Here is a 24,813-nt window from a genome sequence, read left to right as displayed (position 1 = left end):
ATTATAATTAATTGTCCAAATAAATAAAAATAATTCATTTTTATTTTAATTATTCTTCCCTCTCCCTGCCCAGAGAAGAAAGGCTCCTGGGTCTTGGGCAGAGGGGAAGCAGTGAGACAGTGGGAGTTGCGGGAGGAAGGAATATAAGAAAAGTTGCTGGTTTGACTTGGGCATTTTTAAAAATCATGGGATTGGACAAGCTTCTTGTGTTATTCCAAGAACTCCTCCTGTAGGACTGAAATCCTGTGATTTTTTATTAATTCACAAGAGCTGGCAAAAGTGGGTTAAACGCCAGTCAGGAGTATATAAACTGACAGGTAGCTTCCAATGCACAGGAGGTGAGTGGGGAGTGAGTAAGTAGAAGGTCTGGAACATACAGGCCCTGGGCATTGTGGGATGCTATTGAAGGACTCTATAATCATGAACTCAGGAATATGTACTTTAATTGCCTCCTCACTGCAAAGTGTGTAGGTAGGACAGGACCTTAAAGCAAAACCCAGGCTTTAATTCATGCCCCCAGCCATACAAGTGAGCATGGATTCAAAGCATATATATTAGAACATGCTTTAGGACTTGTGTGTGGATAGAAGAGGAGGTTGGACTAAAACAATAAAAACACAGGGTAAGCCTATAGCACAGACATACCCTCACTGACAGGTTTGCCACCTGCCCAGGTCTTCCAAGAATTATTCATTTTTAAGGTAGAATTCCCAGGAAATCTGTAAGGCTCAGATTTCAGTTTTGTGGGCTCAGGATCATCCCAGATGTCCTGGTTGTTTTTACCTCAGAGGTGGCAACACTACTAGCTGATGCCAATGTAAGAAGAGGATCTGAGGGAGCAGTATTGTGTTAAGGTGTTCACTGTTAGCATTTACTATTTTGAATGAACTATTATTATATATTACCCCATCCCTGGGGCATGGCAGTCTTCTCTCATTTCTCCTCTGGGTTATGGGTCCTGAGTTTACCTACAAGGGCACCTGGTGCCTCCACACAAGGAAACCCCTCCTAGTGTAAAGAACACAGAGGGCCTGTCCCTTGGGTAAATACCTGACACCCAATCTCATACAGAGGAGTGTCAGTCAGAGCACACAAAAATAAAGTACTATCTCAAATCGCAGAGTAATAAAACAGGAACTGGGGCTTTATTAGGTATTGGGAAATCAGGATAAGGGACAGTGGAAAAGGGGATAAGGATAATAAAAGACAAAAACAACAATACATAAACTATACCCCTCCAACCATTTACAGCTGCTAAAAACCACCATGTTCTCCCTTCCAGCACTTGCCTTCGCAGATAGTGAATTTAGGCTCAGTCTTTGATGGGTGATGCAGTACTGAAGTCAGTGTCCATCTTAAAATAAAATAGAAAAATAAATAAACAAGGATGTTCTTAAAAGTATTCACATGAAGGATGTTAAGATCATCCCTGTAGCTCTCTGTGCTGCATTCAAATGTGTAGGTAGCTTGGCTCTTGGTAGCCTGGATGTGACTTTCCTCTGACTCCGATTTCTGGTGTCTGCTGAGATGACACGGTTCAATATCCCAGAACTCCCAGAAGGACTCAATGTCTTCCCTTGAGTAGGAATATGGAGGGTAGAAGGGTCCTCCCTGACTGTGATGCTTCTTTCCCTGTTGTACTCCAAACAGAGCTAAAAACAAAAGTAAAACCAAACCCTTTGTCTCTGAGTTCTGGTTTATTATTGGTTCTGGTCGTGTTGCTACCCAGTTCTCTCTCTGCTCTGGACTGTCAACAATGTGGAAAACAGCATCCTGAACTTCAGCCACCATTGCTGCTGTAGTCCAGAGGGGAGTCCCCTATGCACTCAGTGTGGTTTTTGAGCAATACCCCCTCCAAAGCGGTTACAGTTATATAAGTACTATATTTATGAACTTGATAGTGCACTAACTGTCCCCTTAAAATAATGTTTCACAGATAGTAAAGGGACTGGTAGTTGCTTATTTTATATTTTGTATACATATTTTTTTTCAAACAAGAAGACCAGTCATAAATTTAGTCTAGAATAAGTTTTATTTTAGAGAACGAACAAACAAAAAAGAACAAAACTGAAATCTCCAGCAGAGAGTACAGGGTGGAACCCCCACTCCACAGAGCAGCAGCTGTGAGAAAAGGCCAGTCCCATCCCCTGAGCTGCGATTGATGAGGGGATATGTGAAGAGAAGAGCTCGCCACAGAGAGATGTTGGCTAGAGGAATAGGAATAAAACTCTGCCCTGACTCCCAGCTGCCAGTCCACCTCTCATTGGAAGAGAGGAATATCGCTCCAGTGAAGGGAGTGAGCCCTGCCTAACAAAAGGCCAGGAGTGCAGAAAGCACATACATGCAGAAGCCTGTGCACATGTTACTGCTGCTAAAGAAGAGAGCAGGCTCAAACAGCCTGGACTTGGGGCTAGGGGATTGACCCAAGGAGCAGGCTGGAGGCACAGCTTAGACCCAGCCCAGGAGTTCTCACCAGTACATGGAGATGGGTGCCAGGCAGAGCAGCAGAGGCAGGGATTGATTCCCTGAGCTTGTACCACAGCCAAGCACCAGTGAGCAGCACACGGAACAGAAAGCACCTTATTTGGAACCAAGAGACTGGGGCTGGAGGGCACTTTGGACTCTTAATTAGAGTAGGTTGGGAATTTTTCATCAAAACATTTTTGGTTGGAAAATGTCAAGTCCTCACACCTGAAACTGTTCACAAGAAAGAATCAGTTTCAACAAATTCTCCATTTTGAAAGAACTGTGAAAAAAAAAAAAGGGAAATTATTGAAATGTCCTGTTTCAACATTTTTCCAATGGAATAGTTGTCAAATGACTTTTTGTTTTGCAATTTAAGTTAATAATTGTAGCATAATAAAATTAAATATTTAAATAGGTCAAAAGCTAAATAAAACATTTCCATTGACCTGATCCATTTTTTCCCAGATATTTGGTGAGAGAAAATATTAGAGATTTTGACATTCCATCCTGATTTGGGAAAGGATTTTTTTTAATCTAAAAAATTCTCACAAGAAAGGAAAAAAGTTTCATGCCCACCTCTACTCTTAATTGAGTTACAGAACAAGTCTCTCTGTATCTAGGCATTGGGTATTCAGTATGCTGGACCATTGCTGTGGATGGAAGTATGTGTGCTCCCCATGAAGGCTCCTGAATTACCCCCTTTGTTGTAATCAAGGGTTTGTCTCAAGTGTTGGTTTATATCTGAATACAGCATTTGTTCGTGGGACTAATTCTTGTCTCCTTAAATGTTGAGGAAGGGAAACTGGTGCTTGCCCCTTGCGGGAGGCAAGCAGTATTCTCTCAGACATGTGGCTAGGGGAAGCCACTTAATGAACCTGAGATGCCCCCACCACAACAGTATGTGTGCCTCTTCCATAACATGGTGGGGTAACTCTTAGAACAAAATGGCTGCTCTCTCTGAGGAAAGGCAGGGTTCTTAGAAATTCAATACACAGGGAAAAAATGGTGTCACAGCTTCATGGCTAAATATACCACCGTTTGGGCTAATGAGAGAGTTGCGAGGGTGCTCTGATTGGCTGTTCACCAGTCCAAAGGGAAGGGGTTTATCAATGAAGCTGATATTGCTAATTCTGAATACCTATGTTCTTTTTGCAAATATTCAACAATTCTGTGATCACAGCAAAGTTTCTGAAAATGACTGTAAATGGCAGTAAACAACAAATGTGATATATTGACCAAGGGACGGGTATTAATTCAAGCGTTATCTTTGTCTTCAGGAATCAAGATGCACCAGCAAGTGATTGGCATGGTTTTTCATCCTTCCTCTGCCATTGCAGTGGGGTCTGTGTGAACTGCCTTCTTCTCACAAATACAGGGGTTTCGCTCGTCACAAAAATCGGACTTGGCTCCTCTATTGAGGAAAAGTACACAGTGCTGTAGAGTACCATGTTGGGTGACCGTAAACCTAGGATGGAAATGCACAGTTTACTGTCTGCCAGTGACATGTACGAATCCCCAGTAGAGGTACTCATTGTGCGGTTAGTAGGGCAGCAGGTGAGAGAGATGGGCACAATTTCTAAAACAATTTGTGAATTAATCTAATGTTCATGAAAGTCAGGAGGAAAAAGCATTGGAAAAAAACTAGGCCAGGGATAGACAGCTTCCTATCACAGCTCTGCCAATGTCCCTGACTCCGGAGCTGCAGCACACCCTGCTATTCCAGCCCAGGGCTCCCCCGCCCCACAACTTTACCAATGCACCTCATCCCCCTCTCTTGCATAACAGAGATCTCATTTTCATCCAGTTGTCCCGTAGGAATAATAAGACGAGGAAAAATACTAAATGTTATATAGTGAAGAGGGGCAGGCATGGCAGGGGTGGCGATGAATGAACCTAATGAATGAAACAAATTGTGCCTCCTCAAATCTGTGTGTGTGTGTGGAGGAGCCCTGGATAAAAACTGTCCACCTGAGGCACTATCTCCCCAATGCTTCACAGGGGCCGGGCAGCTGCATGTATCCCCTATGCTTGGCTGTGGCATAAATACCTGCTGCTTGTAGAACATATGTAGCACGCCTAAACAGAAGGGAACAGTTTCTCTCACTGAGAATCACTTACAGGTCACTGGTGAAAGCTGTGTCGTCCCCCCACACCCAGGACTCATTGTCTGTCTTACGAGATAGTCCAATCCAGTGGTAAGTAAATGTCACTGACTTTATGAAATCCTGTATGGGAACACAACCAAATCATTTAACCCCAATCCATGCTATCTGACCATTTTATCACTGTATGGCTATCAGGGAATGGAATGTGACTGAGGAGTCCTGAACAGAGTCCATGTGCTGAGCTTCCTGCCCTGCCCATAACTGTCCCTGAAGAGTTAGATTTAGTTTTTTTCTCCCAGTTAATAGACCCACAGATTTTATAGATTTTTTATAAATTTTGTTACAACTGATCTCTTCTCTCCCTTTAGGGTCACTCCACAGGCCAGCCACCATCCTTCCAACCGGGGATCCTGGATGAGGTTCCCTGCAGGCCCTGTCATTACTGCTCCTTAGTGAGGTCCAGGAGTTGTGGCGGGATGTGAAGCACCTTTACCCTTTGGTGCCAATGGACCTTCCCACAGGCTGCCTCTGCTAGTTTGGGGTCTAATCCACAGCATGCTGAAGTCAATACATGTCTTTCCATTGATTGCAGATGTGTTTGGCTCCAGGATTAGTTGGGATTAGGATTTCTTTTTGTACCTTTTAAACTAGTGCACAAAATCTTGTTGTATACACTGTATGAGACAGGTTTCAGAGTAGCAGCTGTGTTAGTCTGTATTTGCAAAAAGAAAAGGAGTACTTGTGGCACCTTAGAGACCAACCAACAAATAAATTGGTTAGTCTCTAAGGTGCCACAAGTACTCCTTTTCTTTGTGTGAGACAGTTATATTTGGGGGTAACTCAAGGAATCACCTTCCTAAGCACCTCAAATCCTTGAGTTGGCCCATTGCACACTGCAGTGATCATGGTAGACAGGAATCTATACTGGTTGGGGAATAGGGCTGTAGGGAAAAAATGTTTTGCAGTCCTGACCAAAAATATGGAGGTTGGTTCTGGAAAATGAAGGGTAAGAGATTACCAGTTCTTCCTTGTTTTCAATCTTAAGAAGGTTGGAGCCCGAAGAAAGGCAATAATCTTTACTCTCTTGCCAAGTTTTCCATGTTGTAGGAAAGTGATAACAATAGTCTCCATGCTGCCTCCAGTTCTCTGGGCAAGGGCTGAATTTACTTCCTTGAAAAGAAAACACATTCATAGCCTCATCAGATATCTGGCTGATGGGTGTGATGCAATCTGATATTGTTTGATGTCATTTACTGATTTGTATATGTTGCCCTACTGCTCTCCATTGGATAGAAAGCAACATATTCAAGAGTTCGGTTTTCTCCCTAGTTGATGCCTCTAAAAAGGATATAATCCCATCTCAAGTGATAGAGGCCTGTGCTATGGAAGCTGAAAGGTATCATTTCTATTGCAGATAGTGGAAGTATGTAGTTTAGCTCCTGACTGGTGGCTTGCACATATATGGATGTAGATTTGTTATGATCCGATCACCACCCAAACCACCCCATTATTCACATGAGCTATTGCTGGCCTGCTCATTCTGTACCTCTCACAGCACCAAGAGTGATGGCTATAGCTGTAGGGCTGGCCAAGCTGCACTGTCTTTTGTATCTACAAACTTATGGTTACAGTGTTTAGTTTGGGAATTCTCCCTGATTTACGTCAGGCCAAATCACATTTGGTTTTCATGTCCCATCAGCGCCCCTGTAAGTGAAGTATTAGAGATGTTAGGCAGCTTATGTTGTTGTACTCTAGGGCTTTTATTATTTAAAGCAACTTCTCTTTTGCAGTTCTTCTCATGCTGTGGTGTTTCAGGAGGCTATATGCTGATGTGGTTATTCTAAATACATTTCTTTACTTTATTTTGTAATCGTTTGTTTCCCCTCTCACTCCTCTAAGTTCTCCTGCACTTACTGCTTTCCTACGTCAGCCTAGAGCTGCTGAATTCAATTAACAGGAATCCCATCGGTTCTTGCTTGAGTTACTGAAGAAGCAATAAGTGCATAAGCAACAGGTGAGCTCCATTTCTGTTCATTTCAGCCACATGTACTCAGCAAAACTTGTATTTTTAGATCTCCCTACATTGCTCATTCAGCTTGTTTAGTTGGTTTCATTTGGCTCTGTTACTGAGAACCTTCATGCTGCAATATTATGGGATAATTATATGCAATTTATTTATGCTTTTGTCTTCAGGAAGTTGAACAATATGGACAGCTGTCTTTGCATACAGGCTTGTTTATCAGCCTGAGATAGAATTTTGGGGTTGACTTTTTGATACTCTTATATCTTATACTAATATGTGTGAACAAAGAACAAAAGACACTGTGTTTGTTGCTTCTCCCTAGCCAGACGGGTTTGTTAATACAATGGGAGGAGATAAGGGATAGAGCAGTTAAAGTGTTACAGGGTATGGGGGAGTGTAATATATACGCATACACTGGAAGACTGCCTGGCTCTTCTCTCAAGGCAAGGTCAAGCAACCAATCAGAAGGGGCAAGGAGGAATGGGGGGAAGGCATAAGAAACACTAAAAGCCAAAGAAAACCCTCGCCTTGGCCAGAGCATAACCTCACTCCTTACCCCTCCCATGGGATACAAAAGAGGTGGGACGAAGACCCAAACTCGCAACCCTCCCAAATGGAACATGACCATAAATTGTAAGGGGTGTGATAGGGGCATGCACTGCAGGTATATTTGGGCCTGCTAAAGAGGAGGAGATGGGAATTAGGAATGGGAGGGGGGAACGGGGACACAGGCAAGGCTCTGCAGCATCAGAGCTGGGAAGGGAACACTGGGAAACAGACTCTGCCAGCGTGTAGAGGTATGGATATGCTTGTTTGGAACAAACCCCAATAAACATCGAATTGCCTGCACTTCGGGCTTCTGGTCTTCTGCTTTCTGTCTGTGTGACAAGAACCTTGGGAGAGGGTGAAGGGAAAGCCCTCTAACAAGCTGATCCAACCAAAATATTTACCTCCGGTTTCCTTGTGTGATTCTTGACCGGGAGTTTTAGTCTGTTGCTGCTGATATGCATTTCCCAGCTGGCCAAAATTTTCTGATGGATGGGAGTCCTGGAAAACTTGCATTTGCAATTATATTAATACATTACACCACTTAAAATGAAAAATCAAGTTTGCATTTTAAGGAAACACAAATAGCATCATGGCATTACTCTTTGTTCTTGTAAAATTAATGTTTAACTGGGGTTGCTTGCTTGTGTGTTTAATAACATTACTTTTTTTGCTAAAGAAGAGTTTTGAAATTTGATTCTTTGAACATGTATGGAAGAACTTACCTGTGAATTTCCTCTGAACAATAATCCCTGTATAGAAGAAGGTGCATATTCTACAGTAAGAATAGGAAAGTAAAGCCTAACATCTAGGCTCATAAGAATAAAATATGGGACCAAATCAAAATGCACCCTAAATCAGGGGATGGCTGGAGGAGAGGGGTTATGTACAAGCCACTGCATCTGCTCTTCTGCATTACATCAGTTTTACATCAGTGTTACACAGTGGACTGACAATGGCATAAAACTGGATTAATGCAGGAGTGTATTAGTCCTCCCGTGTCTTTTCTGCAATTACTTACACTTGGCAATCAAGGCCACCACTGCTCCTAGTGATACCAGGTAGAGGACCCCCAGAATCACTGCAATGATCCACCAGGGAGAAGATGGAGTAGGAGAATCTAAAAAGAATGAACATAAAGATGGGGAAAGTGTGCCACTTTTCTGAGTATCTGGCATCAGATTACAGTTTATCTGAGCAACACCCAGGTCCCAAGCTATCCACCAGAGCAGTCTGAAAACCAGCCCCTCTATAACTGCCATTGCAGGTGCTTGTGCTCATGGGTACTGTTCATGACTGCCAGAGCTGTGAGCCTCTTTCTCAAATCTCAGAGACCATCAACCTGATTGGTTGTAGATGTTGTTATTGTCTTAGTAGCACAGCATATGGCAACATAACAAATGAACATTCTAACTTTACTATTCCAAAAATCTAGTGTCGGTTTCCTGGGATAGGGGCAGAGGTTTGACCATGGACAGTAGAACAGAAAATATGTTACCACCTAGTTAACATACAATACCTTTGCTCTCAGAGTTCCCAGGTCTTTGTCTCCTCTGCTGCTCAGAAGTGTGACAGTTCACTTCTGTGTAAGTCACTTCCTGCTTGCTCATTTCTAGAGGATGGTGAGTGTGAAAATTGTAGACTTTTCTTCAGTGGCCTATGATAGATGATGGCATTTGATAAAAAACCAATGGATCTAGAAATATCAGGTAAAAAATAACAGGATATTGCAGTGATTGGTTTTAATTTACTGCATTACAATAGTCTGTAGTAAGAGGAACAGAAATGCAGAATTAAATGGCATACTGAGTTCAGTACATGCATCCTATTATCTTTGTCTATTATTTGCCCTCTATTTACCTATATAATGACAATATATTCTGGTTACCTCTGAGTCTCAGAAAACTGGATATTCAAATGGATCAACCTAGACCACCTTTAATACTATTCACAGTGGTTTAGATTGCAAACACTTCAGGGCTGGGACTGTCTCTCACTGGGTGTTCACACAGTGTCTAGCACAATGGCACCCATAGCTTGTATGTTGCCTCTAAGCTCTCCTGTAATACAAATATTAAATAGACATAATGATTGTAAATCTAGTATTTTGCTCTCCAAAGTGCTACCCATCAGCAGAAGAAGTGAGAGGCTATTGTTACTAGTTAGATTCAAGCTTTAAGAGGCTTGAAGGAGACAGTCAAAAGGATACTGGATAAAATAATTGGTGCTGGAAACTCCATTGCATGAGTCTGTTTAACGTGGAATGTAACAAAATTTACTTTCGGGGAGCAATCCAGTAGTCTGAGGGATGTGTTTATGTGTGCAAGGGATAATGGTCAAGATAGCCTTGTCCCATAGGTCTTTTCTCATTTCTGTATTTCAGTAAAGTTAATTAATGATAATCAGTCATATAAAAGCATCACCTGTATTGTCTGTCTCTAAAAGATTCCATGCAGTGTTCTTGTAGTCGTGTTGGTCCCAGGATATTAGAGAGACAAGCTGGGAGAGGTAATAATTTTTATTGGGCCAACTTCCATTGATGAGAGAGACAAGCGCACTTGCACAGAGCTCTTCTTCAGGTCAGAAGAGCTCAGTGTAAGCTTGAAAGCTTGTCTCTCTCACCAACAAAAGCTGGTCCAATAAAAGACCTCATTCATATTTGTTCTCTAAAAGATACTGACTAATATATAGAAAAAAAGGGAAAATTTTCAACTCCTGTTGTCTATTGCACTTAGACCAAGAATTTCTGGCCTTTTTAGTGATATTAGTTATAGGTCGGTATTCTTTTTTCTTTTGCATAATGTGTTCCTTTTCACCAATGCAGACCAAGTCACTATTCAGAGATCCATATAATGCCAGTACAGTTCTGTTCTGCTTGCTCCTACAATTTGCTGAGTAACTTTTTTTATATTGCTGATTACCACTGGTATTAATAGAATTTGAGGTCCTTCAATGTTTTGCAGTATCAGGACTCATCCTTTCCATTTTTAAATATCTCAAGTGATTGTGTTCTCAGCAACACCTTCAGAAAGCTATTGCACAGTCACTCCCTGTACTGTTTCTAGTATCCAGCTTAAATTTTATTTTTCTTAATTCTATACCATTATTCCATATTATATTTGGAATTATCTGAATCAATCTCTTCCTCTGTCCTTTGTGTTTACATCTCTCAAATATTTGTAGTCTGTGCCAAGCTCTCTAAACTGCCCTCTTCTTTCATCACTAGTTAGCAACGTTAGCCTATACCTGTTCCCTTCTTTTCATTTTACCTCATCCCTCATTAGACAATCACTCTAGCCTTTTACTCACTAGTGTTTCCCTTCTCTGAATAACGTCAGATTTAATACATATGGTGAGTATGGAGGTGTTCAGAACAGAATGCACTATTCTGTGTGTGGCACCCTGCTCTGTGACAAGCTCTTTTCTGCTTACACAAATCTAAATTAGCTATTGGCTGCTATATCATTCATTTCACCCAGTATGTCTGTTAGCATCGTTGATTTCCAAATGTCTTAGGGCTGAATGCTCAAAAGGATGTTTTGATGCTCAGTGTCACAACTCCTACCTTTTATGTGCCTGAAAAAATCACTGTGATACACAAAGCCTGAGTTATAGTGCCTGGATCTCTATAGAATGAATGGAGAGAGGAGCCTTAGACTGTGATGCACCAAAGCCACCATGCTAGGCAGAGAGCTGCCTCAGTTAGCCAATGGGAGATGCTGACAAGAGGAGTGCGTGCTAAGCCCCAGCCTCTCAGAGTTTGGTGCCTTATGCCACTTTAGCAAGAAGGCAGGGGGATTAGGACTTCCCTCATAACCATACATGAGCACAAGGGGAAGATCCCTGTTCAAATCCTGTCACTCAGAGGAGCGCTCTAACCACTGGGCTATGGCATCGTCTGATGCGGGGCTTCTTCCATCTCTCCTCTTGACGCTGTTTCACTCTGGATAAATAATGAGCATTGCAGTAGGGTGCCCATGTCTCTGAATGCCCTAACCACCAGGATATAGAGCCATCATGACTCTGTTCTCTCTCTTTTTCTCTGTCTCTTAAAGGCTCATTTGGGCCAGAGAAATAGAGAGACCAAGAGGGAGAACACAAACATGAGAATGATTGTATAGCTTTGTGGTTAGAACATTCAGAAATGTGGGATTCCTGGATCCAGTCCCTGGCTCCAATGACTCTGTAAATATTCATCCAGAGTGCAACAGCTTCAACAGGAGAGCCTGAGTGAGCCCCACATCTAAATGTCCTGTAGTCCAATTGTTAAAGCAAGCTCCTGAGAGTTGGCAGGTCCCAGTTCAAACCTCTGTGCTACCTGAGATGGAGGCGGGAGGTGGGGGCTTGAACTGGGAGTCTCCACCATCCCAGGTGGGTACACTCAGATGCTGGAACAATTTGTATAGTGGGGGTCCTGAGAGCCATTGAACCAAACTGTAAATCCTAATGGAAATCACTTCAAACCAGGGGCGTGGCAGCACCCTCACCCCCTAGTTCCAGTACCTATGAGTACTCTTACCACTGGGTTAAAATTCATGAGAAGTCATCCTCGTTCCCCTACACCCTCACCCCAGCTGTTCTGTGTGGCGTTAGGCACACCATAACACACCTAGAAGATCAGGCCCTGAAGATGAATGCCTGTCTCCCCCCGGGTTTGTGAATCACTGTGGAGCTTAGGCAAGCGATAGGTACCCAGGGACTGACAGGGAGCCAGCAGTGTGCATGCCCAAAGGCACAAATATAGGTGCCTAGGAAACTTTTATTGCAAAACTATAATTGCTGAGTGAGTTTAGGTGCCTACAGGAGTAGGCAGGGGCATTTGTGCATTGCAGTGGAGCCAAAATTTACCACATCCGGAGATTTAATATTTCATTATTGTGTTATTTACAAATTAAGAACAAATATATGAGGTAAACCCAGACACAACAAAGTCCTTTGTGATACCCCACTGATCACCTTCTTCACAAGTTCATATTATTGTCTTTTATCTTTCCCCTTTGGTGACGCCTTCAACAGTTTTCAGGACAAATGATTCCACTTCAAACCAAGCTAATGTGAACTCTTTTCTCAAGTATGTTTTCTTGAGATACTATATCAAATGCTTTCAACTATATATATCCCATCTACCACCTTTTGAGTCTAATGTTGAACTTGTAGCTTTTGATTTTCGTAGTAAAAATAACTAGAAATGGCATACAAATCCAGAATTTTAGATCAGACTTTTCTCTACTTTATATCTAATGCATGTTACTTCAAGGAGGAGTAGATCACTGAATTGTAAACGGAGAACTATATGTCACCTGGATAGTCTCACCAGTCAGTCTTTAAACACACCATCCCTACTGCTTGTACTGAACTATAACAAAAGAAAAAAATGAAATCAAAGTTACACATCTATATAATATCTTTCATGGTAAACACTTTCACTCATTTCTTGAATTAGTAAACACAAGTGAATGTTACCTACATGTATGTTCTATTCTAATAACAATAAACCCAGAAGCATTTGGCCTGATATCTTTTTTTTTTTTTGGTACCTGTAGTTGTTTGGGAAGACGCAGGAGAGCTGGAAAAGACTTTTCCGTTCTGTCTGATCTGATCCTCTGTATATGAATATCCAGGAAGTAAATATCTGTCCCTCTGGCTGTCCTGACAGAAGATGGAGAATGCAAGCCAAAAGAGGAAGTTTTAGTTACTTTATGATGTTCTGTCTGAAACCGCACAGGAAGTTCCATGGCTGCTAATTTGAGAAGACCTCCCCCAGTCCAAAGTGCTCAGAATAAAGGGGCTTGCCTCCTGAGTTACAGTGATGTGACTTGGCTCATGGTGTTAAATTCAAAGTTAATTTACAGCTTTTTAAATGCTGAAGCTAGGAAGCAACAGTATCTATGACACACACAGTAGTTAGGCCAAACAATGTGTTACACTTTGTGCTCCTAGGCTCTCAGTCTCTTGGAACAGTCTCCACTAGGGAAATACTTGAAGCCCCAGACTTCTGGACATTTAAAGTGACAGGATAGCACTAGGAAAGTGCAACAGGGAAACATCCTTCCTTGCCCCCTGGGATATAGGCTGAAGATTCAAGATTGTCTCATTTCTAACTTCTCCGACTATCAGATCACCAGCCTCAGCACAGGTGTGCCAGCAGCCCCAGCAAAACATCACCGTACCAGTAGGGCCAGCATGAACCCCATCAACATTTTCAGGCTTCTTTGCCCAGATCATGTGACACCAGAGTCAAGGAGAATGGGAACAAAGAGAAGAGAGTCAGCCTCTGAGGCAGATCAATGGGCAGTTTCAGGGTCGTGGTGCCTAAGGCTATGTCTACACTATGAGCTGGGGTGTGAGTGTAGCCATGGTAGCATGGAGAGTGGCAGCAGAGGCATGGCTGAGCCGTGCCAAGTACACATCCATCTGAAATACCAGCACGAGTCCATACCAGCGGGTATGTACTCAGCACAGCTAAGCCATCCCTCCACTGCTGCTATCCTTGCTACTGCAGCAATACTGCTATGTATATTTGTGCTAGGTCGATGAGTGCCATTGCGAGTATGTGTCAAAAGCTTTGCTAAAGTCAAGGAACAACACATCCACTGCTTTCCCTTCATCCACAGAACCAGTTATCTCGTCATAGAAGGCAATTAGATTAGTCAGGCATGACTTGCCCTTGGTGAATCCATGCTGACTGTTCCTGATCACTTTCCTCTCCTCTAAGTGCTTCAGAATTGATTCCTTGAGGACCTGCTCCATGATTTTTCCAGGGACTGAGGTGAGGCTGACTGGCCTGTAGTTCCCAGGATCCTCCTTCTTCCCTTTTTTAAAGATGGGCACTACATTAGCAATGGCCTCCCCTGTCCCATTCATTGTTTTATAAACCTCTATTACAACTCGTCTGTGATGCTGCACTCCATTATGCTTTATAGAAATACGCTTATGAGTGTAAATATGACATAACTGGAATATGCTTTATGCAAAAGGTCTCTTGTAAGGTATCATTACAAAGTTTATAATCTACTGAGTATGGTCATCTTATTTGTATGAATGTATCATTCTTGTATCTGAAACTAGGAATAGGAAATATAACTCTGAGGTCCTATTGTAATTATGCAAAGTGTGGGCCATTAATGGTGGCTTGGAATATTGATGGTTCCCATTAACCAGGACAATTGGTTGTAAATGGCTCTGTTTACTTGTAAGTCTTCCTGTATACCAATGTGCTGGCAAATCGGTAATGAAGTCTTACAGTGACATGTGATCATGTCACCTGAACTGGAATCCATCTTTAACCTGGTGCTTTTCCATTTAGAAGGAGGGGTGCTAACCCAGATTGGGACAAAGGATTCCCGCCTTGTGCCTAAGATATATAAGGGGGTCGAACAGAACAAAGAAGTTCCAGTCATGAGAAATCCCCTAGTTACCACCTGAGCTGGAGCTAACAAGAACTGTACCAGGGGAAAGGATTGGGCCCAGACTAGGAAGGAGTCTAGTCTGTGAAAAGAAAAGGAGTACTAGTGGCACTTTAGAGACTAACAAGTTTATTTGAGCATAAGCTTTCGTGAGCTACAGCTCACTCCATCGAATGCATCCAATGAAGTGAGCTGTAGCTCACGAAAGCTTATGCTCAAATAAATTGGTTAGTCTCTAAGGTGCCACTAGTACTCCTTTTCTTTTTGCAAATATAGACTAACACAGCTGCTACTCTGTAGTCTGTGAAAGAAGCTTAATGGAACATCTCTGAGGGTGATATTTTATATGTAATCAGTTTCTTAATGTGTTAGGCTTAGATTTGCGTGTTTTATTTTATTTTGCTTGGTTACTTTGTTCTGTCTGTTATTACTTGAAAACACTTAATTCCTACTTTTTATACTTAATAAAATCACTTTTTATTAATTAACCCAGAGTAAGTGATTAATACCTGGGGGAGCAAACATCTGTGCATATCATAGAATCATAGAATATCAGGGTTGGAAGGGACCTCAGGAGGTCATCTCGTCCAACCCCCTGCTCAAAGCAGGACCAATCCACAACTAAATCATCCCAGCCAGGGCTTTGTCAAGCCTGACCTTAAAAACTTCCAAGGAAGGAGATTCCACCACCTCCCTAGGCAATGCATTCCAGTGTTTCACCACCCTCCTAGTGAAAAAGTTTTTCCTAATATCCAACCTAAACCTCCCCCACTGCAACTTGAGACCATTACTCCTTGTCCTGTCCTCTTCTACCACTGAGAATAGTCTAGAACCATCCTCTCTGGAACCACCTCTCAGGTAGTTGAAAGCAGCTATCAAATCCCCCCTCATTCTTCTCTTCTGCAGACTAAACAATCCCAGTTCCCTCAGCCTCTCCTCATAAGTCATGTGTTCCAGACCCCTAATCATTTTTGTTGCCCTTCGCTGGACTCTCTCCAATTTATCCACATCCTTCTTGTAGTGTGGGGCCCAAAACTGGATACAGTACTCCAGATGAGGCCTCACCAATGCCGAATAGAGGGGGACGATCACGTCCCTCGATCTGCTCACTATGCCCCTACTCATACAACCCAAAATGCCATTGGCCTTCTTGGCAACAAGGGCACACTGCTGACTCATATCCAGCTTCTCGTCCACTGTCACCCCTAGGTCCTTTTCCGCAGAAAATATATCTCTGTCAGTGTTATAGAGGGTGGACAATGTATGAGTTTACCCCTGTGACAAAGCTCTGTCCTTGCCGCTGTGGGTCCCGTGTTTCCTGGGGGATTTCGCTAGCCTCAGAGGCTCACTGTGACCCTCTAGAGACAAGGGTCACAGTCTACTGAGCCATTTTCATCACAAGCCAGTGAGGGAGGTGAGGAGAAGTTATCCTTCCTTGCACAGTCTCTGTTGTCTCCCAGTCTCAGTGATTAATCAGGGGGCAAAGGGGGTGGGGAGGGAGTCTGGGCCTACCCTCTACTCCGGGCTCCAGCCCAGGGACCCTAATAGTATCAGCTATGGTAGCTGACCTTTTAGAAACATGACATGTACAATTCCCTGGGCTACTTCCCCCACAGCAGCCCTCACTTCCTCAAGCTCCACTTCACCCTTACCTCAGGGCCTCCTTCCTTGTGCCTGATATGGTGTGTACTACTCAGTCTCTCCAACAGCGCAACTTCCTCCCACAGCTCCTGACATGCACACCCACCTGACTAACTGGGAGGCTTTTAACTAGTTTCAGCCAGCCCCTGATTGGCTTCAGGTATTCCAGTCAACCTAGCATTCTCCCTGCCTTCTGGAAAGTTCTTAATTGGCCCCAGGTGTCTTAATTGACCTGGAGCAGCTGCCATTTCACTTATTCTGGTACCAGGAATTTGTTTAGCCTGGAGCTAATATATCTATCTCCCACTACTTTTCTATAGCCATCTGGCCTTACCCGATCACACCCCGTATAAGCTTTATACAGAGTTAAACGGATTTATTTGGGGTTTGGATCCCATTGGGAGCTGGATGTCTGGGTGCTGGACACAGGAGCACTTGCTGAGCTGTTTTCAGTTTAGTCTACAGCTTTGGGGGCATAGTTCAGACCCTGGGTCTATGTTGCAGCAAGCTTGAGTGTCTGGCTCAACAAGACAGGGTTCTGGAGTCCCAAAAGGGCAGCGAAAATGGGCTCAGAGGTAGTCTCAGCACATCAGGTGACAGTCCCTAGGCAGTCATTTCCCATTTTGTACGTGTGCATCTCCCATGTTGTATGTAGAGTGGATCCACATAAAAAGTTTCTTCTATTTTTAAATATGCTACTGGTTTGAGTTTTGGTTTGAGTTTGGTTTGGTTTGAGTTATTTCCAAACAGAAGACTCTTTTAAAGTGTGATCTCTGTACTTAACATAGAATCATAGAAGATTAGGGTTGGAAGAGACCTCAGGAGGTCATCTAGTCCAACCCCCTGCTCAAAGCAGGACCAACCCCAACTAAATCATCCCAGCCAATGCTTTGTCAAGCTGGGCCTTAAAAACCTCTAAGGATGGAGATTCCACCACCTCCCTAGGTAACCCATTCCAGTGCTTCACCACCCTCCTAGTGAAATAGTTTTTCTTAATATCCAACCTAGACCTCCCCCACTGCCACTTGAGACCATTGCTCCTTGTTCTGTCATCTGCCACCACTGAGAACAGCCGAGCTCCATCCTCTTTGGAACCTCCCGTCAGGTAGCTGACAGCTGCTATCAAATCCCCCCTCACTCTTCTCCTCTGCAGACTAAATAAGCCCAGTTCCCTTAGCCTCTCCTCATACATCTTGTGCCCCAGCCCCCTAATCATTTTCATTGCCCTCTGCTGGACTCTCTCCAATTTGTCCACATCCTTTCTGCAGTTGGGGCCCCAAAAGTGGGTGCAATACTCCAGATGTGGCCTCACCATACCTTTAAAGAACACCTTTAAACTATTTTCCCCAACAGGTATTTTTAGTCTGACCATTCTTATTCTCATATCTGAATATTTTTTCTGTGATTGAATGAAATGTAATAAAGTAAAAAATATCATAAAATCAGCTTTTACTTTTTTTCTATTTCCAGTAATCTTACAATACAATCATGTTAAAGAGCAGGAATACAAACATCAGCAACATTTTCGTTTATGAGGAATTTGCCTTCTTGTACACCAAAACTATGCTGCTCTTCCTAGGGGCTCAGGTACAATTCCATTCAGATACCTATATGATTTCTGGAATCATGGCAATCCCAGCTAATAACCCCTATGAAGTACCAGCAGATTTTTTCTAACTGTGAAGAAGCTTTAGCGGTGTCCTTGCTGGGTGATCACGATCCTGCAAGCATGAACAATGGACATTTTCTAGGAAAGTGTAGCAGGAGATTACTTCAGGTCTTTCTCACATATCCATGGTGAGGGAATTTCACAGCTGGAAGCCTGGAGAGAACCACTCAACAGGACGACACAGCGCTGCACAGGGCTGTTAGAGATTACCCTGAAAAATAAATGCATAGAACACACACACACACACACACACACACACACACACGAGAATTAGCAAGAGATTCTCTGACAAAATAGGAGGAAGAAAAACTCAGCGGTAACAGAGAAGCAGCTCCATGGCATGTGACAGGGGTGACTGAATCTGAAGTGGACAGTCAGACAATGGATAAATAGTGCAAACTTCCACTGACTCCATTAACACTGTAACACCTTGCCTTAGACACAGATCATCATGTCAAATTTGGCAGTGTATATTTACTTGGTTTTCACAGACAGCCAGTTTAGGAGACTGGTATAAAAGTGGCAATACTGGAGGCCACCTCCTCAGGGGGAGATTATCTCAGTACTCGAGAAAATAAAGTGGGTAAAGCCAGCATAAACAGAGGCAGAACTAAAGGGTTCATGGTGTAGTGGTCAATGCAGTGTGCTGGGATCCTGAGCCCTGAACTGTGACTCCACCGACTGTGTGAATTTAGGCAAGTCATTTATCTTGCATGTCCATCAATTTCCCACCAATAAAATTCATAATAATACTAACCTACCAACAAAGGTGATTTGCAGCTACATTAACTAATGTTTGTAAAGTGTTTGGATATCTTCAAAAGGAACATGCTAGAGAAGTGTTATATCATCATCATCATCAACATCATTAAAATCATTGGTCAAAATCCTGGAGTCCTTAATCACTTTTTAACCCTGTGTTTATTCTGGCTAACTTTTCTGTGATTTTAATGGGACCATTGTGTGTATGAGGACTGATTATTGTTTTGAAAACTGGCCCTACAAATTTACCCTAACTGGGAGCTCAACTGTAAAAATATGTGAAATGTATTTCTGGAAATGTATTTATGAGATGTGACAATAATGTTTTGTAACAAATGTTGAAGGGGAAAGGTGTGATAGACAGGGAGATAGAAAGACTGAATTAGTGTCAACAAAAAGGCCTACTAATATGCTTCAAAGACTAAGCTGAAATCATGCTTGATGAAAACAGTATGTGCAACCAGAAATTAATAAACCAAAATTGGTGTATCAGAAACTAGGTCTAACTGGTGAACTAAATAATGTGGGGATGGGATAATTACACCCACCATTCCCTTTGTGGTTCCTTAAAGAAAAAAAGACTTTGGGGAGAAAAGATGGTGGCTGCTAGAGCAAGCTTCACCATCCTGGCTGTCACCCCCACAGTTTTCTGGGACCCCAGGCCTTGATGATATTGATCCTGAGAAATGTCTTGACCAAAAAGGGCCAGAGAGAGGGCTCCAGATGTCATCGCCACCCCTACAAGCTCCAGCTGAATCCCAAAAATCACCTGGGATGAAACGGGATTGAACTTTAACAGCAGCAGCAATCTCAACTAATTTCTTTTCTTTTCCCCAAAAGGCCAGTTACTATAATCTTTGATACCCTCTAAAACTGTCAGACAAGGAGAGGTCTCCTTCTAAACTCTCTCCAGCTAAAGGGAAAGGGAAGAAGGCATGTTGTTAAAAATAAAAGCCATACTTAATACTTTACATTTCAAATGCTTTATGTTATTTCCTCTTTTTTGTGTCTTTAATAAAAGGTTTAAAGGATTTTTAATGGTGCATTTACCATGATAGTAAGCAGGATCAGGTCTTTGTACACCAAAGACCCAATCTTGTTCAACACTGTTTAAAATTGGTTAGTGATTTGGTTTTGGTAACATGTTTGGCATATATATTCTATCTAAATTAATACAACACTAAACACTAAGGAACTCAAGACTTAACCCATTTTTTAAACCACAAAATCCCCACCACCATCACCAATATTAATAACTAATATCAAACTGACTTCATATCACTGACTCCTGAGCCATCTTCCCAGGCCCACTCAGAGCCAGTGCTGTTCCTCAATCCAATCCAGTGGGCTTCTGTGTGGAACACCGCAAACAGGTCCTAGAATAGTTTTCAGTGGGACAGAAGAGACAAGGAATCTAAACAGGAGCAGCCTGAAGATTCAAATTCTGATGGGCAAACAGAGCAATCTAATGCCAGGGAGAGAAATAGTACATTTTCAAACATCCCTTCTATTTGGATGAGCCCTGTGAGACAGATAATTTCAGCCTCTTTGATAGTCCAGTGAATTCTGGGGCTTGTGGGATAGACCAGTGAAGAACTGGGAATTTGGAGATAGGTTGTAACCCCTCTTGTGGTGGAAATAAGAGAAGTCCTCACATCTGCAGGATGCATGAGGATCACAGGTGTTTCCCAACACCCTGTTGTTCTTTACACATCTGTCAATGTTACAAATGAAAGGGGCTAACCACTACTGTGCCAGATATAGATTTTCCCATAATCCTATAGATCTCCAGGACAGATGTCCATTTTCCCATAACCATAAAGGGCTCAGAATCTTCACAACTGCCAATGGTATTGCTGCACTGTCAGGTCACAAATCAAAGTGCACAGGCATTTACCATCTCCTGGGCGTCACTGATCACCAGTAGATGTGATCCCTTTGCAGAACAGGATTCCTGGCTTGAATGCCAATCCTTTTTTGTCCTGGAGAAAAAGTAACAGCTGTGTCTGTAAGCCACCCACTGATCAGGGCAGCCTGGAGAGCAGTGACCTGTAAAGGGATCATAAATGTACCTTATACTTTACTTTTTTCATCTTAGAGGGTTGCAAAGTGTGCTGTAGATTAAATAAAGAGAATGTTCCCTCACTCACTATAACATGGCTAGTCCTTCGAACACCAAGGAATCTTGTGGTCTCTGTAAGACCACTTATCTCTCTGCAGTCATATTCCCTAAAGAACTATTTAAAATGCTCCCATCCTCCGCACTGGAATAAATGACAGGAGAGGCTGGTGGTCCCCTCAGGATTCTGGGAGAGGATGCTTGTTCATTTTGTTCATTTCCTTCTAATCCAATGTATGCTCTTTCTTCTCTTCAGTGGTCCATCTATGACCCATCCAACTGCCTTTCAGTGCTAGGGTGCAGCCAAAATCATGCTGGTTTATGGGTCAGCTCTACTGCCAGGAAGTCTCCCATTTGCTGTACAGCCTCGGGCAATGTGGACAGCTGGTGCCAGTGCACCCACATCTCCACCTTCACTGGGAAACTTCTGAAATCAGCTCCAGTACCAGTACACTAAATTGATTCCACAGCCGTCTGAGCCTCAGCCTTGCACCGATCTAACACTTGCTGGACAAAGGCATGTGGCTGCGCTCCCAAGGAGTGCGGCTCATTCCACAATCTTTACCAATACTTTTCTGCAGTGACCCCCATCTCTCCACAACAGCAGCCTGTTCAGCCTTTCATCTGCAGTAACATCCTAGGCCCACTGCACAGTTTGCTTCTCTCCTATCAAAAAAGGAACCAATCTAATCTCTCAAGATTCCTTCTCACTGGGCTACAGTAACCACTAGCTCAAAAGTAACCAGGTGGATAATCTTCCAATCCCATTTGGGGAAAGGAAGTGCAAGGATCTACTGGCAGACTGGTCGGTGCAGCCTAGTTAACCTCTTCTGTGACTTTGAAGTAGATGCTCCTGGAACTGTTGCTGCTGCTCCTGTTGATCTTCATAAATCACAGCAAAGCTCAACCTGGGCTTGCTTCTGTCTCACTGGCCACTTCTGGGCCTTTTCCCTGTTTCACCTTATTCCAGACAGCGTTCAAATCCCACTCTGGACATGACGTGCAAATGGATGGGCACCCAACCAAGCAAAGGCACCTTGTGTCAATGTCCAGACTTGCAGCCACCCTGACTGGGAGCTTTCACAGGCAATGGGAGCAGCTGTTTGTACATTCCCCATCTGATGTGCTCTGCCCCTCCCTTGTGCACTCCTTCCTGGGCCAGGGAAAACTAGGACAAAATGTGCATTCAGAGATTTCAGGAAAAGAGATAAGGAGAATGGTTATGTGAAATTATTTCTCATAGTTCAGAGCAGATCCCTTGGGCCAGATACTGCTCTGAGTCACAACTGTAAATCTAGAATAACCCCCTTATTTTCAGTGGTGTCAGTCTGTATTTAAACCAGTGACATTAATATCAGATTTTGGCCCTTGGTGTCTTTCCTGAAAATACTTACCTTTGGTAGCCAAGGCCACTGCTGCTCCCAGTGATACCAAGCAGAGGATCCCCAGAATCACTGCAATGATCCGCCAGGGAGGAGCTGGAACTGATGGGTCTGACAGGAAGAGAATGAACATAAAGACGGTCAGAGTGAGTCCCTGTCCTGAGAATCTGGGGTCTGACTATAGTTTGGGCAGCACCTGGACCCCAAACCTACCCACCAGATCAGGTTTGAAAGCCAGCTCCAAACTAACTGACCTTGCATGTTGCTTGAGCAGTTGGGTACATTTCATGACTGCCAGAGCTGAGAGTCCTATTTTCAAACCTCAGTGACTGTCATCCTTATTTGCTCCTAGATGTTTTATCTTCTAAGTGGCATGGCACTGGGTAGCATAACAGAGGAACATTCTTACTTTATAATTCAAAAAAGTCGAATGTCAGTTTCCAGGGGTGGAGGAGTAGAGGTCTGACTACAGACATTAAACAGAAAATATGTTAGCAGCATGTTAACATACAATACCTTTGCTCCCAGAGTTCCTAGGTCTTTGACTCCTCTGCTGCTCAGAAGGAGCGTGAAGTTTCAATTCTGTGTAAGTCACTTCCTGCTCACTCATTCCTGGAGGACTGTAAGTGTGGAAACTGTAGACTCTGCTTTAGTGGATGATGGTGGATAATATGCAGTGTAGTTGCAGATGCTTCTGTTCCAGGATATTAGAGAAACAAGGTGGGCGAGGTAATATCTTTGACTGGACCAACTCCCATTGGTGCGAGACACAAGCTTTCGAGCTACACAGAGCTCTTCTTTGAGATGACATTTAATGAACAACTAATGGATCTATGAGACATAAATCACAACAGGTAAGAAATCTCAAGACATTGCAATGATTGGTTTAAATAAGTACATTACAATAATCTGTATCAGGAGGAACAGAAATGCGAGAGGAAATGGCGTAATGTAGGACATCAGTGCAGCACATGCATCTTATCTTTTTTTTCTGTTATCTGCCCTCTATTTAAACATGAACAATTAAAATATATTTTGGCTACCTCTGAGCCTCACAGAAACTGATGTTAAAATGGAACAACCTAAACCCCCTTTAATATTTTATACAGTGGTTTAGATTGCAAACTTTTCAGGGCTGGGACTGTCTCTCACTATGTTTTCGTACATTATCTAGTACAATGCTTCCCTGATCTTGGTCGGAGCCTCTAGGCTGTACTTTCATACAAATAATAAATAATCATAGTAATTCTATATACAGTATTTTGTTCTCCAAAGTGCCACCCATCTACAGAGAACTGAGGGACTATCGTTCCTAGATAGATTCAGGTTATAAGAGGCTTGGAGGAGACAGTCAAAAGGATACAGGATAAAAAAAATTGAGGCTGGAAAAAACATTCCCATGCGTCCTCTTAAAAATGGACTTGAAAAATCCTACTCGTGGGAGCAATTCAATAGTCCGAGGGATATGTGTAAGTGTGAAAGGGACAATGGACAGGATGGCCTTGTCATTCAAGGTCTTTTCTGCCTTTGATTTTTAGGTTTCATTAACGCTATTTGATAATAAGAAATCATGGAAAGGGATCACCTGTATTCACTACTGCTAACAGATATTGACTAATATGTAGAAAAGTAATATTCAGCTCCAACTGTCTGTAGCACTTCGAACAAGAGTTTATGGTTGTGGTAGCAATATTATTTTTAGTTCTGTATTCTTTTATCCTTGGCGTAATGTGTGTTCATTTTCATTAGTACAAACCAAGGCATTATTCCTAGATCCATTTAGTACCAGTACAGGACTGTTCTGCACACTGTTGGTTTCCTCCTGCAATTTGCTGAGCAACTTCTTTAAATTGCTGAGTATCTATGACATTAATAGGATCTGAGGGTGCTCAGCCTCTTGCTGTATCAGACCCTTTATCACTTGTCCTTTCCATTTTTAAATAATTTAAGTGATTGCATTCTCACCAGTACCTTTGGGAAGCTATTGAATAGTCACTCACTGTTGTAAAATGTTTGTAGTGTCTAATGCAAATTTTTCTTAATTCTATACCATTATATCTATACAAATTATATTCTGGATTATCCAGAACAATCTCTTTCTCTGTCCTTTGTGTTTACATCTCCCAATATTTGTAGACTGTTTCATGCTCTCCAAAATCTCTTATTTTGACATTAGTTAGCAACCATAGCCTATACCTACTCCCTTCTTTTTAGCTTCCCTCATACTTCATTAATGAATCGATCTTGCCCTTAATCACTATTTTTATTCCTCCTCTGAATATCCTCAGATTTTAGTATATCCTACATGTTTTTCATATGGAGATGCCCAGAACAGAATGCAGAATTCTAGATATGGCATCCTGCTCTGTGACAAGCTATTTCTGCTTAAACAAATCTAAATTAGCTATTGTCTGCTATACTATTCTGTCCATTTTTACCCTATATTAGAATTGCTGATCTCCAAAATGTCTTTTGTACTATTAAATCTCATTGTTTTAGAATATTTTCACCCAGATTCATTTTGTCCGGCTTGGTTCTCACCTTATTTCCTGTCAATGTTTCTAAATTCTCTAGGTTGCAGAGTCCTTCATGATGTTCCCAATACTTTCCCATGTCAATATTGTGTTATTCACTCATTTTTACAGATCATGAATAAATACATAAGTAAACCCAGACACGATAGAGTTCTCTGGG

General features: G+C 42.5%; 2 protein-coding genes across 2 annotated transcripts in view; both read right to left on the bottom strand.

The window, feature by feature from the left end:
- LOC125623170 (killer cell lectin-like receptor subfamily G member 1) overlaps nt 1-8,808 on the bottom strand; it is a 40,232-nt gene extending 31,424 nt beyond the window's left edge. Inside the window, exon 1 of the mRNA XM_048822109.2 lies at nt 8,660-8,808. Within this exon, the coding sequence (XP_048678066.2) occupies nt 8,660-8,750 (91 nt within the window). The 5' untranslated portion in view covers nt 8,751-8,808. The remainder of the gene's footprint in view (nt 1-8,659) is intronic.
- Nucleotides 2,498-7,656, bottom strand: LOC142071009 (C-type lectin domain family 1 member B-like). Its single transcript, XM_075125159.1, has 4 exons — nt 7,545-7,656; nt 5,590-5,741; nt 4,585-4,691; nt 2,498-3,931 (listed from the first exon to the last, which is right to left on the bottom strand). The coding sequence occupies exons 1-4, from the start codon at nt 7,654-7,656 to the stop codon at nt 3,781-3,783; spliced, it is 522 nt and encodes a 173-aa protein (XP_074981260.1). The 3' UTR covers nt 2,498-3,780.
- Nucleotides 8,809-24,813: the final 16,005 nt, after the last annotated feature.

Source organism: Caretta caretta, chromosome 1, assembly GCF_965140235.1.
Source record: "Caretta caretta isolate rCarCar2 chromosome 1, rCarCar1.hap1, whole genome shotgun sequence".
NCBI classification, from domain to species: Eukaryota; Metazoa; Chordata; order Testudines; family Cheloniidae; genus Caretta; species Caretta caretta.
This window is presented reverse-complemented; position numbering and strand designations above follow the sequence as displayed.